The sequence below is a fragment of the Telmatherina bonti genome, assembly GCF_933228915.1.
Source record: "Telmatherina bonti genome assembly, chromosome: 1".
NCBI classification, from domain to species: Eukaryota; Metazoa; Chordata; class Actinopteri; order Atheriniformes; family Telmatherinidae; genus Telmatherina; species Telmatherina bonti.
In genome coordinates this window covers 11,770,254-11,785,251 of record NC_136619.1, presented here as the reverse complement: position 1 = coordinate 11,785,251, position 14,998 = coordinate 11,770,254, and the positions used below count along the sequence as shown (strand labels likewise).

General features: G+C 40.1%; 1 protein-coding gene across 1 annotated transcript in view; it reads left to right on the top strand.

The window, feature by feature from the left end:
- The window catches only part of eprs1 (glutamyl-prolyl-tRNA synthetase 1), a 28,624-nt gene that overhangs the window by 9,956 nt on the left and 3,670 nt on the right, over positions 1-14,998 (top strand). The window contains exons 13-25 of the mRNA XM_079240709.1: positions 1,818-1,928; positions 5,692-5,828; positions 5,911-6,118; positions 6,202-6,314; positions 6,406-6,523; positions 7,992-8,162; positions 8,249-8,416; positions 8,693-8,926; positions 9,964-10,182; positions 10,266-10,496; positions 10,631-10,908; positions 13,235-13,286; positions 13,368-13,577. Of these exons, the coding sequence (XP_079096835.1) occupies positions 1,818-1,928; positions 5,692-5,828; positions 5,911-6,118; positions 6,202-6,314; positions 6,406-6,523; positions 7,992-8,162; positions 8,249-8,416; positions 8,693-8,926; positions 9,964-10,182; positions 10,266-10,496; positions 10,631-10,908; positions 13,235-13,286; positions 13,368-13,577 (2,250 nt within the window). The remainder of the gene's footprint in view (positions 1-1,817; positions 1,929-5,691; positions 5,829-5,910; positions 6,119-6,201; positions 6,315-6,405; positions 6,524-7,991; positions 8,163-8,248; positions 8,417-8,692; positions 8,927-9,963; positions 10,183-10,265; positions 10,497-10,630; positions 10,909-13,234; positions 13,287-13,367; positions 13,578-14,998) is intronic.

The window sequence follows — 14,998 nt, the reverse complement described above, 5'->3', positions numbered from 1 at the left end:
TGCGGTTGTCTTACACAGTGACGTTGTAACATAAAACGGCTAACATTAGCTGCTTCCTAGCTGTGTTGGAGAAATTAGACATGAGTTATAATCTGAATCTGGGGTGCAGTCTAATTTGGTTTATAGCAGATCTTATATTTTGCTTTGCTGTGATTTTTTTTTTTTTGGTTTTTTTGTACGCTCTTAAAAAAAAAACCTAATTTACCTTCCAGTTCTGCTTCTGCTTTTCTGATTTGCTGTGTTTTGTTGCGTTACCATTCAGACATGTATTCATAGTTGGAGCTTTGATTTTCTTTGGCTCTGCCAGCCATGATGCCATATTTTCACCCCTAGTTAATTAAAAGATTAGCAGATTGCGTTTTAGTGATTTTTTTTTTTCCAAAGGAAAAGGAACAAAGTTTGGTTTTATTTGAGGTTGTGACAAGAGAAACGCATACAGGATAAAATGAACTGATCGGTCCATTCTTAAATGTGTCTCTGCCTCTTTCCTCTCTCTGTTCCTCCCTCCTTGTATCTGACATTAAACAGCATCTCACTCTTCTGTTTCCAAGCTGCCAGTCAGCTATCTGAAGGTACTCTTCCACCACGTCCTCCTCTTCCTCATTCTCACCCTCGCTGCTTCCATCTTGTGCTGGCTTACAGAGCCTGAAAGTCCACCTGCAGCTGAACTGTTTTACCAGCCACACAAATGTTTGGAGAGAAATGTGAGACAAAGAAGTGTGATTTAAACTGAGCAAAAGTTACAGTAAAACACTGAAATCTCTGGTTTGGGTTTGATCAATTCCCAAAAAGAGACTTGATTATGAAAAATACAAATATCTGACTTTTTTTTTTCTTTTTCCCAAAAAACAAACTTAATTTAACCATTTCTAATACTTAATTTACTTTTCTTGACTTATTCCTAAACTATATCCTCTTTTCTGAAGCTGGCCTTTTATTTATCATTTTTATGTGTTCTCATGAAAACTGGAAAGCATTTGTTTTTTTTTTTTATGGAAAGACTTGTGTATCGATAATCTGTACAGACAAAATAATAGTTTCCTCAAGTTTCTCTGTTAATCGGTTTTAAATGCTTTGAATATTCTGGCTTTTGTATCAAAAAGAAATTTTAAAAAATATATATTTTTATTCCCTATAACAAGTTGGGATTGCTCAGGTTGCCTGAAGAGCAGAAGTGCTGAACATTTCTTATTGTCTTGGTATTCTCAGCAGCTCCTTTCCCCCTCAGTCAGGTAATCGATTGCTTCGATCAGCTGAGAGGACAGAGTGGGCAGGCTGAGCTGCGGTGGCCGAGCCAGCTCCTGAATGAATGAGGGGAGAGAGCTCTGATTGGGACAGGGAGGCAGTGAATCGAAGCAATGAATTGGTTATTGATCAGTGGACACATTTAAAGCTGCTTTGACCATCACAGCAGACTGCCCGCTTGCTCTCCACCCCGACAGGTTGACGTTTAGTAAACTGAAGTAACTAAACTGTCTCGAACGCTGAAGCTGGCTGGTAAAATGGTAGAAGTGGATGGTGGCTGAATAAAAGCTTGTGTCCCAAACCTGCAAACAGACCTGATTTACTTATGAGTTGGGCTCGTCTCTCTCCTCGTGTGACTTACCTTCTTCATTTTGCCATTTTCAGAGCTGGAACTTTCTTTGGGTGGGTTTTTGTTTGGCTTTGTTTCAAAATAAAACTCCTTAATTTTCATCATTTCCTGCTTTGTCCTTTCATTACTCAGATGGTTCATATGTGGAAGCTGTGAGTAAACGCTACTTCTCTGTTTCTTTTACTGACCGTTGTGCGTTTCTTATTCTGTGTTTCTGTGTTAGGTGATCGACCCTGTAGCTCCCAGATACACGGCCCTGTCCAGCTCCTACGTTGTTCCTGTTTCCGTCCCAGAGGCGACAGAGGAGATGAAAGAAGTGGCCAAACATCCAAAGGTTAGATTATTTTTTATTATTAGGGCTGTGGCAATATCCTTTTGTCCCGATTCGATTCTGATTTTTTGAGTGCGATTCTCACAGTTTTTGATATTGCTGATTTTTGTAGATTAAAAGCAAAAAAAATGTCTAAAAATTCTTTTTGCGCGTCATTTTTCTTGATTTCAATTAGGAAAAAACAACATAGTAGCCAGATCACCATTCTGCTGATATAATGCCCAAGAAGACAAGTAAAAATATCAATAAAAACAATTTTTAAAAAAAGACAAAAATTTTATAGTGGATTCATTTTATTTACTTGAAAAAAAAGAGGATTTTTTTTAACAAAAAAAAAAAATCAATTTTAAAACTATGAAACAAAAAATCCTGATTTTCGATTTTTCAATTCAATTTTCCCACCCCTAATTATTTTCCCACCCCTAATTATTATTAGATTTATTCATTTGCAAGATTTTATTTTTACCAAAAACGAGGAAAAAGTGAATTAGCCAGTTTAAGATTCAGTTTTCCTAATGAGAGCAGTGGCGCGCTGTCACGTGAATCTACAGCTGGATTCCTCAAACGCTGCTACATGCCATCTTTTTTATGGGTTACACATGTTTTGTTGCTTATAAATTTCCTTTTCCTTTTCAACTTGGGAGTTCATTGTAATAAAGTTTTCTGAGAAACTGATGACACAGAAACCTGGTGTGAAAAAAAAACTCAACAGTATGAGTTTCTTCTGCACACTGTTCTCTCTGCTACAGAGTTTTCCACCACATTCTTGATTGGTTTTACGTTTGTTTAAATCTTCAACTCATCGGCTGCCAAAGACATCTTTAAGTCGTCTTCTTGTGCCTTTGTGGTTTCTGTATACGGAAAGCGGATTTGGCCGGGTGCACACATCAAAACATCCACAAAACGTGCTTTCAGAGATCCAACATGTTGACAAGAGTGTGCAAAGTCCCAAAGCACGGACGTCTGCCCTCCACATCTGCTGTCCCAGAACTTACTGGTAACTTTACACAGTCCTGAAAGATGAGACAAAATGCTCCCTTACGCCAGCAGCACCAGGCTCTCTGCTCTAGCAAGGGCCGGCAGCCAATAAGTTATCAGACAGCAGCTTGTTGGCAGACTGATCGCCGTTTCCTACAGATTTGTTTTATTCACAAACACACGTGTGACATCATGTTGAAACTGAGATTTCAGTCGACAGTTTAAATTTTTACAGTACACCGACCACAGTGGGGTGAATCAAAGCTAAAAGCAATCTAAACAAAAATAACAAAGTAGAAGTAACTCGTGCGGTAAAAATCATTTGGTAATTAGGTTTTTCTTTATGTAAAGACGGATGAAGGAAGGACCAATACCTTTTGTTTTGGAGTGAGTTTTAGGAATCTGCATCATTCGTTACATTTAGACTTGGGAATATGATGCGCGTCCACCCTGCTGCTACGTGCTACCTGTCGTTAGACTCACCCAGGTTTCCTTAGTCTATCTATTAAGGAAAATTAAATTAATTCAAAGACTTAATGACAAAAAAAAGTCTGTGACATTGTTTATTTATTCCATTCATTGTTTATATAGCTACATTTGTTTACATTCTTTGATATATACCCGTTACAAACCCCAGCTCACCAGTGAAAAGGGAGAGAAGTTTGTAAGCATTAAACCCACAAATAGTTCTTTTAAATAAAAGGTGTTTATTTGCAGGCATGAAAGTTGCTTTGTGACAACCAGGGAGGGATAAAGACCCAAAAAGAAAGTTGTAACAGGCTTCACCTGCTACAAGTCACACCCAGAATAACTAAAGGGTGACAAACTATTGAAAGCAAAACTACAGTTACAAAACACCCATACTGGGCTCACAAACACAAAGATACAAAGTACAAATCTGTACTTCACCACACAAGCACTTTCCTGGCTGACAACCACAGCAAAGTGAAGCAAACTGAGCAATCAACACTCGGCTGGCCTGAATGATTTCCAGCCTGCTCCTTAAATAGAGCTGACGAGCTGGTCCAGCTGAAGATGATGAGGAGGAAGGAGCAGTGCAGCCAGTAGCAGGGTGGAAACGAGGCAGTCAGCCAGTGATCTAGTGGAGATCACACAGTCAGAATTACATAACAAGTAATGGGATGTAACACAACCACATCCATACCACAAAAGAAAAGGAGCAAGTGGAGGAAAACTGAAAGATACCTGCCTCCTCTATACATGTCCTTCCATTTGGTGCCTAAAAGTGACACTACGAACCTTCCCTTGATGTAAAAAAGGAAATAACTAAAGTTATCTTTTACAGTCTTCTTCTAAAACATAACTCCTTTTTTTTTTTTTTTTTTTTAAACATTTTCTTGAACAAAGCAATACTTGTACAACATTTCAGAGTAAAATTCAATGAAATTCATAGTTTAACACCTGCAACAAAAATACTTTTGTTTCATAGTTAATCGAGCAAACCTGAGTCTAAAATCCAACCAGTTTTTATTCTTAGATTTATACATTATTATCAACGTGTGAAGCTTAACTCAAGACATTATTTTCAATCAACCTAATAAAATAAAAGTCTGTTCTGATCTCAATATTCTACTTTGTAAATTGTTCTTTGGGCTCTTTTTGTAGCAAAAACAAAGAAGCAATATTGTACTTATTGTTTGATAGTGTGGGGTAATACTGTACTAAAAGAATAAGTAAAATATGGTCAAATCAAGACATAATACAACATTCTCAATATCTTTGTTTCCCAAATATGCTTTATATTTTTCGCTACTTTTGATTTTCCGTTTATTTGCCATTTATAGTAAATAAAACCACACTGGAAAAAACTGCTGCTGCTGCCCCCCCCCCCCCCCCCCCCCCCCCCGCCGCTTTTGATGTATAAAGCTGTATAAAGTTATATATAAAACTATATATGCGGGGAAAAGGTCAAACAAAACTGAGATCCCTCCCCATACCAGACTGTTCTGCTAAGTTTTATTGGTAAGAGGATTAAAAAACCATAAGAATCTTTTAAATAGGCCAAAATTTTGGGAACATTTATACTGACTTTTATTTTTATTTTCCAGATTTTTCTTCCACTTTGGAATGAGGAAACCTGCGTGAAAGATAACATGCTGCCAGTTTTTTAAAATGTCTCCTCCCTCTGTTTTTTCCATAAATCCCACACTGATTGCACGCGGTCCTGGGGTTACGCGGTTCTCAACTTGTGTCGTTTCGACGTTACAACGCTCATTAAATAAATGTACATTTTTTAAAAAAAAGATTAAAAAAAAGCACAAAGTTTTGAGGGTCCATATAAGCTCTTACAATGCATGACAGGGAGGCGTATTTTATTTGCCTGTACTGTTTTTCTGCTAATATGATGTATATTATAAGTATTTAGATAGTTATTCAGTGATCAAGGGGGCAATACCGGGTATTTAAGGATAAAAATCTGACTTGCGCAGAATTTCGGGTTACGTTTGCAGTAGGAACGAAATTCGTTCATAAACTGAGGATCGTCTGTAATTTAATTTAAAGCAGCTTTCAGGAAACCCAAGGAAGCCTCACAATAAAAAAAATAAAAGTAAATGGACATAATAGAAAAGGAAAGTAGAGCAGCCCATGAAGCATAGAAAAGCACCGGTATGAGTTTGTTACACGGTGCTGTATGGTTGCAGTGTTTTCATGTTTAGGATAAATTCTGTGTGTTGTTGTCCCTCATGGGAGAATCCCTGCGAAGTCACGTCTGTAGCAACACACGACATAGTTCAGTGATGAAGACGTTATTTCTGTCTCCGCCCAGAATGCTGATGTGGGGATGAAGGAGGTTTGGTACGGACCGCAAGTTATGATTGAAGGAGCTGACGCTGAGACATTCAAGGAGGGAGAGGTGGTCACCTTCATCAACTGGGGCAACCTCATCATCACCAAAATCAACAAGTGAGTTTCATCGCTCCTCAGCTCACTTGAGTCTGCAAGCTTTGTGCAGTTGTGCAACATCTCCTCGTTCCTCTCTGCTCAGAGCGGCCGATGGCAAAGTCCTGTCCATGGAAGCACGTCTCAACCTGGACAACAAAGATTACAAGAAGACGACAAAGATCACGTGGCTGGCTGACACCAGCGGCGCCCCCCTGCTGCCCACCATCTGCGTCAACTACCAGCCTATCATCACAAAAGCCGTCCTCGGCAAAGATGATGACTTCAAGGACTACATTAATAAAAACAGCAAGGTGAGCTCTTTGTGCGTGCAGCTTGTGTTACGGCCTTTTATTCTTATCTGTATAACGTCATCTCTCGGCTGTGTTGCGCTCAGCTGGAGGAGAAGATGCTGGGAGATCCCTGTCTGAAGAACCTGAAGAAAGGCGACATCATCCAGCTGCAGAGGCGGGGCTTCTACATCTGCGACCAGCCCTACGAGCCCGTCAGGTAAATTAGAAAAACAAAAGTGGATGAAAAATATCTTCACACCCGTCCTGCTCTGCTTCCTTCTGTGTGAACATCTTCCTGCGTCCTGCAGTCCCAACAGCTGTAAGGAGAGTCCCTGTGTCCTCATCTACATTCCTGACGGTCACACCAAGGAGATGCCAACCGCTGGATCCAAGGATAAAAGCAAGAGCCAGGCGCCCAGCAACACCGTAAGTCCTGCAAAGCATTTCCAGTCTTTTGGTGCCAGAACCAGTTCTAAGGTGGGTCCAGCTGGGAACTGAGTTGGTTTTCAAATGCCAGGTTTCCACTAGAGCCATGTTATCACTTGTTTATAAATAGCTCTTTTAATTCACATTAAAGTGTCCTTTCAGAGCTACAGTGCAGGGAAACGGTTTAGTTAGTGTTTAACTCATTTCTCTAAATCTCAGTATAACTCGTCTAGTTTTAAAATGAAAGTTAAAAACTTTAACATTAATCTCCCTTATGAATGATAATGTATTGTTAAATTCTAATTTAATAAATGATTATGATAAAAACTGCAACTACGATATGATAATAATACTGATAAAACACTACAGCTGGTGTTTGTGAACTCTGTGTTCATCTACGTCGAATGAAACCCAACGACTGTGAACGCAGCTATGTTCCATGAACGGACATGATTGTTGCTATGAAACATTACACAGCACTCTACACAATAAACAATTATTTTATTGTATGGTTTTATTTCCCTGTTAATTTTACCTTCTTGTGTTGCTTTCTTCCATTATGCACAACACTATGTTTTGGGGAATGGTTGTGTTAAAATAACTATTAAAGCTGAGTTGAGTTGTAAAATGAGAGGAGCTCACGTTCTTCCCTTTTTGCTTCAAATTCACATCCGTGTCACCGCTCAGTTTTTCGCCATTCTTTCTTTATATAAACAGCTTAAACGCTACACTGGCTCTGGATCACGGTGGCTTCAACAGGCCCGGCCGGTTTCCATAACCGCTCCCCCAGTTCCAGACATAAACTATGGTTTGCAAAGTGAAACAGAAGCAGAAAGGTCTTACTGGAAGAAAGAAAAACACCTAAATGATGTGACACAGAACGCTGCTAAACTATCCGCCAGATCTCCACTATCAACATCAAGTCAGCGTGGTAGTTGGAGGCGAGCAGGCAGTGTTTTCTCCATTATATAGATTCAGTGTGAGTTAGTTTTGTTTGTTTTAGTGCATTTTTCTAACATATAAGTAATATGAGTGAATAAAGAAGCAGTGAATGCAGAGCGTGCGTTGCCATGATTGTTTTTGTGTGTGTGTGTGTGTGTGTGTGTGTGTGTGTGTGTGTGTGTGTGTGTGTGTGTGTGTGTGTGTGTGTGTGTGTGTGTGTGTGAGAGAGAGAGAGAGAGAGAGAGAGAGAGAGAGAGAGAGAGAGAGAGAGAGAGAGAGAGAGAGAGAGAGAGAGAGAGAGAGAGAGAGAGAGAGAGAGAGAGAGAGAGAGAGAGAGAGAGAGAGAGAGAGAGAGAGAGAGAGAGAGAGAGAGTTAAACAAATAAAAACTTTGACAGACTTTAGTCCAAGACTAAAAGACACCAGGATACAATTAAACACAGTAAGAAGGGAAAAAACAAAAACAAGTGATATAATCTCCTGGAAGAAACTGCTTCTAATGAATTTTTACTCTCTTATTTTCTCAGCCTGCCTCCACTGTGAAAGCTCCTCCAGCATCCGCTCCAGCTCCTGCATCAACCTCGGCTGATCTGTTCTCCAGCATTGTAGCTCAAGGCGAAGCTGTCCGCCAACTGAAGGCGGCCAAAGCTCCTAAAGAGGAAGTAGACATGGCCGTTCAGCAGCTGCTTTCTCTAAAGGTTTGTCGGCTTCGGCTCAAACACACGAGCAGCTTCAGTTGTGTGTCGAAAAAGATTTTCAGTTTTATTTTTCCTTTACTCTGCAGGCACAGTTCAAGCAGCAAAATGGAGTCGACTACAAACCCGGCATGGCTCCCCCCACCTCCACACCATCTGCACCCACCCCTGCGACAGACGCTGCCTCCTGTCCGTACACTCGTGTCACCCAGCAGGGCGAACTGGTCAGGAAGCTTAAAGCAGAGCAGGCACCCAAGGTATGGGGATTCTGTTCTGCATCGTGGCGACGTCCAAATGTTTGTGTTTTTGCTGCTCATGTCCTGGATTACAGATTCCTTCATCCACGTAATATCTATTCATCCCATCATGTTTAAAGTCCTCGTTGCTTGTCTAGTTAGTTCTCACATGACACGCCGCATGCCTCCTCGTCCTGTGCTCATGTCCCACCTGACTCGTCCAGCCTTGTGTGTTCCCGTTGCATGAGAGTCGAGTTCAGTGTTAAATACTGTAAAATCGTTTGTCACTGGTACCAGGACCAGATCGACGCCGCGGTGAAGCAGCTCCTCGCTCTCAAGGCGGAGTTTAAAAAGCTCACTGGTCAGGATTATAAACCAGGGATGGTCACAGCTGCCTCCTCAGCTTCCCCCCCTGTCACAACCCCTCCCTCCTCCACCTCTTCCTCCTCCTCCTCTTCTTCGGGCCTGTATGAACGTGTTGCGCAGCAGGGGGAGGTCGTGAGGAAACTCAAGTCTGAAAAAGTCCCTAAGGTATTCAAACTGCAGACATAAATGTCAATCTGTATATAAACTAATTCTTAAATCATAGAAACAAGAGATAAATCATAGATGTTGTAATAAAAAAAACAATCACATGTCCAGTCAGAGTTTAGGTGGTTTTAGTGTTGCTGACAAGCTGATGACAGCCGTCTCATTCAGCTGCTCTCGCGGCACCGCTCATCTGATTGGTTGGTATGGATGGTGTGTTCCTGTTTGTTAGAAGTAATGGGTGCCTTTTATATTCTCATGAAAAAAAAGCTTTTTCTTTAATAAAAGCTCATTTGCATTTTTTAAATTTTTGATATTTTGATATATTTGATTGTAACTACTTGTAGACTAAAAATTACAGATTTAAAATATTTCATTTATTTATAGAAGATTTCTTTGTATGACTTATTTATTTATTTATTTATTCTAAATCTTCCCATATTTAATTAAATCTTGAAGTATCTCACTGGTGTCATTTTAAATTCTGTAACAATCTCCAGTGTGACAAATGCCAGAACTCGTGATCTTTACGTGCACAGTTAGAAAACAACCCAGTGGGATTCTGGTGATGAAGGGCGATGAGGCAGCGTCCAAATCTGCTGTTAGTTTGATCCTCTCAGGACGGAGAAGGACTCGGTACCATTAATAAAAGATGAAAAGGCTGCATTATGTTGGTACTTTTGGTCAATGTAGGCTTAGCTGCTTTGACAAATTAAATAAATTTGTGATCGGCATTATACTTGAAATATAAAAATTTCTACTGCGCACTGGAGACAGTTCAGCAGTATGTCATCAGGAGAAGTGGAGAATAAGGTATACTTTATTTTTGCCCAATGAAATTCTATTTGTCATTTATAAAATGTAAATAATGAAACAAATAAGAAAAACAGATATGGCAGAAGTGGTAATATACAGATTAAAAATGAGGTATGAAGATGTAAACAATCACATACGGAACCAGAAGACTGGATGTTTGGTGTCAGTTTTGTTTTTTTTGTTTTTTTTATTAAGTAGCTGTTTTCCGGTTTGTGCTTCTTCAGGACCAGATTGATGCAGCGGTGAAACAGCTACTTGCCCTGAAGGCAGAGTACAAACAAGTCACAGGCCAAGAGTACAAGCCTGGAGCCGCCCCAGCCCAGAAGACCCCTGCCCCAGCCCAGAACAGCCCGGGCCCTGCCTCAGATGCTGATGGCCTCTATGAGAAAGTTGCTGAACAGGGAGAGGTGGTCAGGAAACTGAAGGCTGAAAAAGCCTCTAAAGTGAGAATGACCCGTTTTCAGATGCGTTCCAGCAGCTTGCCCTGCTTCGGCTAAATGTTTTCCTTATTCTGGCTGTTTTTTAGGATCAAGTAGATGCTGCAGTGAAGCAGCTCTTGGCTCTGAAGGCAGAGTACAAACAGCAGACGGGACATGACTACAAGCCGGGGCTACAAGCCCCACCTAGCCCTGCACAGACCCAGACCAGCTCTGCCTCCACCCAGTCCAGCTCCTCTCCACAGGCCCAGGAACTTTTCTCAAAGGTGGCTGAACAAGGAGAGCTGGTGAGGAAGCTGAAGGCCGAGAAGGCCCCCAAGGTAAGGGACCAATCGCATAGTTTTTTCACACACAGTGTTGTAGGGTTTGCCAACATGTTGAGCAGTTTTCTTGTGCAGGCCCAAACTTTTCAGCTAACTTCTCCAAATACTTTATTTCTCTTGTTCTGTTTCAGGACCAGGTGGACAAAGCAGTAAAGTCCCTTCTAGAGCTGAAGAGCATGTACAAGAAGGTCACTGGAGAGGACTACAAACCAGTGACTACTCCTGGAGCCCCTGGAGGAGAAGACAAAAACCGCAAGGAGAGGGAGAACAAGTCTGAGAAACAGGGAGGTGGAGGAGGTGGAGGCAAGAAGGGCAAAGGAGACAAGGCAGGTGCTAGTAAGGAGTCATCAGGAGGAGGAGGAGGAGGAGCAGGCTCAGGAGAGGGTCAAGGCCCAAAGAAACAGACACGGTGAGAGATTGGAGAGGTGAAGAAATCCATGCAGACTGATAATCTAAATGTGCTTCACATTAACTGCTCAAATGTTTTTGCATTAAATGTAACTTCTTACAGGAAGGTTATTTGGTTTTTGGCAAAATTATAAAAAAAATTATGTGAGCATCATTTTAATTATACTGAGGAACAAAATGTTGTTGTACTTTTTGCATCTAAAAGTGCAAATGATGTTGTTCCCCTTTCAAAAATCAAACCTGTTTCTGGTTTTGTCTTAAACTTTATATAAGGGAAGGATGCTTGTGTCTGAAGGAAATGAACATCCTGCATGTAAACAGATCTGCAAAGAAAACAGGACGTTCACAGTTGATTGTCCAGACATTTTCCTGAAATCGACCAGAAATGGAAAGTTGGAGTGTCTGAGCAAATAAAAAGTCTGTATACTAAGTCACTTTCCCAGATATCTGTTTGCAACACACTACATTTAGTAGTAGAAAGCATTTAGGGGTCAACCAATATTTGTCCACAAGCAGTAGATGGAAATAATAATAATCTTTGGAATTTAGCAGGACTAGTGATGTAAGAATAGACGTTCAGCTGCCTGGTGGTTTTCTGTAGAACAGTGCTGGAAAAGTTATAATGGTATATGGGAATGTTGATAAGACTGCAGAAGATGGATGTTCTCTTAGCACAACCACATGCGGCTGTGGCTCAGTGGCTGAAGACGATGTTTATAATCAGATTTGGTGAGTCTGAATTGTTAATGTGGTTTATATCTGCATTGTCTGTGCCTGTCTGCCTTGAACTCTTTGGTTTTTTTGTTGTGCTGCACTAACAGTTATATATAACTATATTTCTGCCATGGTATGGTATAAACCACCAGAATAAAGTATATGCTGTTTAGCAGTTGAATTCTTCTTGTGTTAGCAGCATAGGATTGGCCTTTTGGATTGTAATGAAATGTTTTGATTAATATTTGCTAGATTATTATAGAATTTGGTCTTTGTTTTCAGAAGCTGTGTTTTAGTGTATTCCTGTGATTGATGATACGTTCATTGTCAGCCATGTTATCCATTATCTAATGCCTCAACAGGTACATGATTTATCAATAAATTCATAATCTTAAAGATTAATCGACACACGCAGAAGAACTGCTGAACAGCTGGCTTTTTATTCAGTGCCACCAGGAGATCAAAATTTCTCATTTTTCAGTACTTTAGCTGGCATACATTCCAAATTTACTTTACCATCAATTTAAGTCGTACTCTGTTTGATGGAAAGTAGGTAATATTGGCGGTTTAACACAATAAATGAAGCTCTTAAACCAGCTTTATATTTTTTTTTTCTAACATTAGCATGTTAGCTTGCATATACTAGCATGGAAATACAATAAAGTAAATTTCATTCGTGCCAGTTGGTAATTGCTGTCATGCTAGAAGTACTAAGATACTGAACAGGCTATCTATACTTTGTCTGCCTAATCTTGGCTTGCTAACAGTGTTATTTGTGCTTATTAGCAAATGTTAGCATGCTAACACAAGCTAAAATGTTGAATGTGCTACTTTCTGTGTCTGTGTAGCATTAGCATGTTACAATTGCAATTGTTAGTATATTCATATGGCAAAGCGTCATACAGCCAATTTTGTCTCTCTTATTCTGATCATAACAATAACTTGCCCTCAGGGATTGATAAAGAATTTTTAATTTCACTTTATAAACTAAAATGTTGACCATGCTACATATTTTGCCTGCCTAACATTAGCATGTTAGCATTATTAGCCTCATAGAGCCACAAACAGCGTTGTAGGTACTTGTACAGTCTGGTTTCTGGCTTTCTATCTCCTTTTACATGTTTACATTCTACTGAAAATAGAATAATTATATCTGATGTATTATAATATATGGAAAAAGTACAGAAAATAACTTTTGTTCCTCTGTTCCATGATGTACTTAGAATAATATGGTGCCAAAGACATTGAGCCGTTTTTGTTGAGTCATATCTGTTTGCATTTTAAAACTAACTTGCTTTAATTTGCATGATTGGTTGGACTGGGGTGTGTGTTCATTACTTGTGCATCATTCATCCTGCTTTTAGAAACTGAACTGAAATGGACAAACTTCTCAAGCATGATCTGACACACCCATAAAAGTGTGTGTTATAGTTTCCCACTGTCACCACAGCCTTGAAATAGATGGATGTGACACTTAAATGTTTGTTAATTGCTTGTGAAGTGAAATTATTTAAAGGAAACTTGCAATAATCCTTGAAATTTGCTATGTTTGTTGCATTTACTAAATTACTTCACAGTCAAGGTTTGTTTTAAATTAATTTGTCTCTTTTCAGGTTGGGCTTGGAAGCCAGGAAAGAGGACAACCTGGCTGACTGGTACTCTCAGGTAGGACCACACTCCAGATACCTACCTGTAAGATAGATAAAAATTAAAACCTCTTAAAGATGTATTTTCCTTCTCTTTCAGGTCATCACTAAAGCGGAAATGATTGAGTACTATGATGTCAGCGGCTGTTACGTGCTGCGCCCCTGGGCCTACTCCATCTGGGAAGCAATTAAAGACTTCTTTGACAGAGAAATTAAGAAATTGGGTGTGGAGAACTGCTACTTCCCCATGTTCGTTTCTCAGGCTGCACTGGAGAAGGAAAAGTCACATATTGCAGACTTTGCTCCAGAGGTAAATAATAACCATTTTGATGATGTTAAAGAAGTTTAAGATGAAAAACCAGGAATGTAAGCTAAAATGTTCAGTTTATAGGATTGAAACTTCAAAAATAAAAGTATTATACCTCACTGATAGTCAGGCACGCGCCGTGAGTTCCAGGCTTAGATAGGCAGTGGTAAATTGCAAGGGACAATACATTTTTTTTTTTTTTTTAAATGAATTGACAATTTATAAAGGTTCCCTACTTAATCTAACAAGATTAAAAAATATATTCAATATTAGTCTCTAGACTCTCACAATAATTGTATATGTCATGAAAACAAATAGGATAAATAACATTATGGTTATATGCCTTTGAGAAAATATTTTTGTGCGCACCGGCCAAAATCAAGGGAATGCTCGTTTGCACAGCTTCGTGCACGTATGAGCCTGGACCTACATATGCACAGCCATTTGACTCGCCATATACTCATCCAGCAAATCAGCCTTTCAGCACCAAGTGCAGCAGCCAAAGCTTCGAATTATTACTTGAACTATAACATCACTTTAAACTATTTTTCCTGACACAAATTCCCTTTTTATTAGAACATTTCCTCTACACAGCCATCAAAGGGAAATCTTAAGGAATCGACCTGGACACAAAATATCAAGCGGCAACCTCTGGCAGTTAAAAATGAAGCCTATGTGGAAGTGTTTACAACCTGGTTCAAAAATCAATTTTTGGTTTAATAGATCAGGTTTACGACAACTGTGGGGGGAGTGAATTTTTTTCTAACTCGCCCGTTTAAAAGTAATTTTATCTTGAAGTTCTGCATATTTAGGGGCAGGTCCTTTTGATTGACAGGTACCCAATCTCCCGCTTCAAATAAGAAAAATGCAGAACAACTGCAGTTTTTAGCCAGTTAACAACGTGACTTAGCTTTAGCTCGCTTACCTCCGTTAGCTGATTAGCTACTGCTATCTCCAGGTTAGCTCGGTTAACTCTTAGCTACAGGTAGCTCGGAGTTCGCTCGATGTCAATCATACACCATGATGCTCACAGCCCCCCTCTCAGCTACACCTCTTTGTCCATATTTGTATTTTCCGGGCGAGATGCCATGCATGCGCCTGCCAAGATGGCGATGGTAGGAACCGCCCACCGGGCTTCTATTCAGCTCTTCAGAAACTGATGGGTGACGTCACGGAGGCTCCGTCCATCTCTTTACATACAATCTATGCAGAATACAGAGCAGAGGTGCTCAATTTTCCGACATACAAGTTGCAAGTTGCCACATTCCTCGAGATCTTGGCTGCAGCCTGGAGAATGAGGCGGGGCTGCATATTGGACATTTCAGACATTTTGATTGGATTAACCATGACCCTAATTCTAACCCTAACCACGCCCATTGGATGTCCAACCCTAACCCAATATCCAGGCCGCAGCCGGGGTCTAT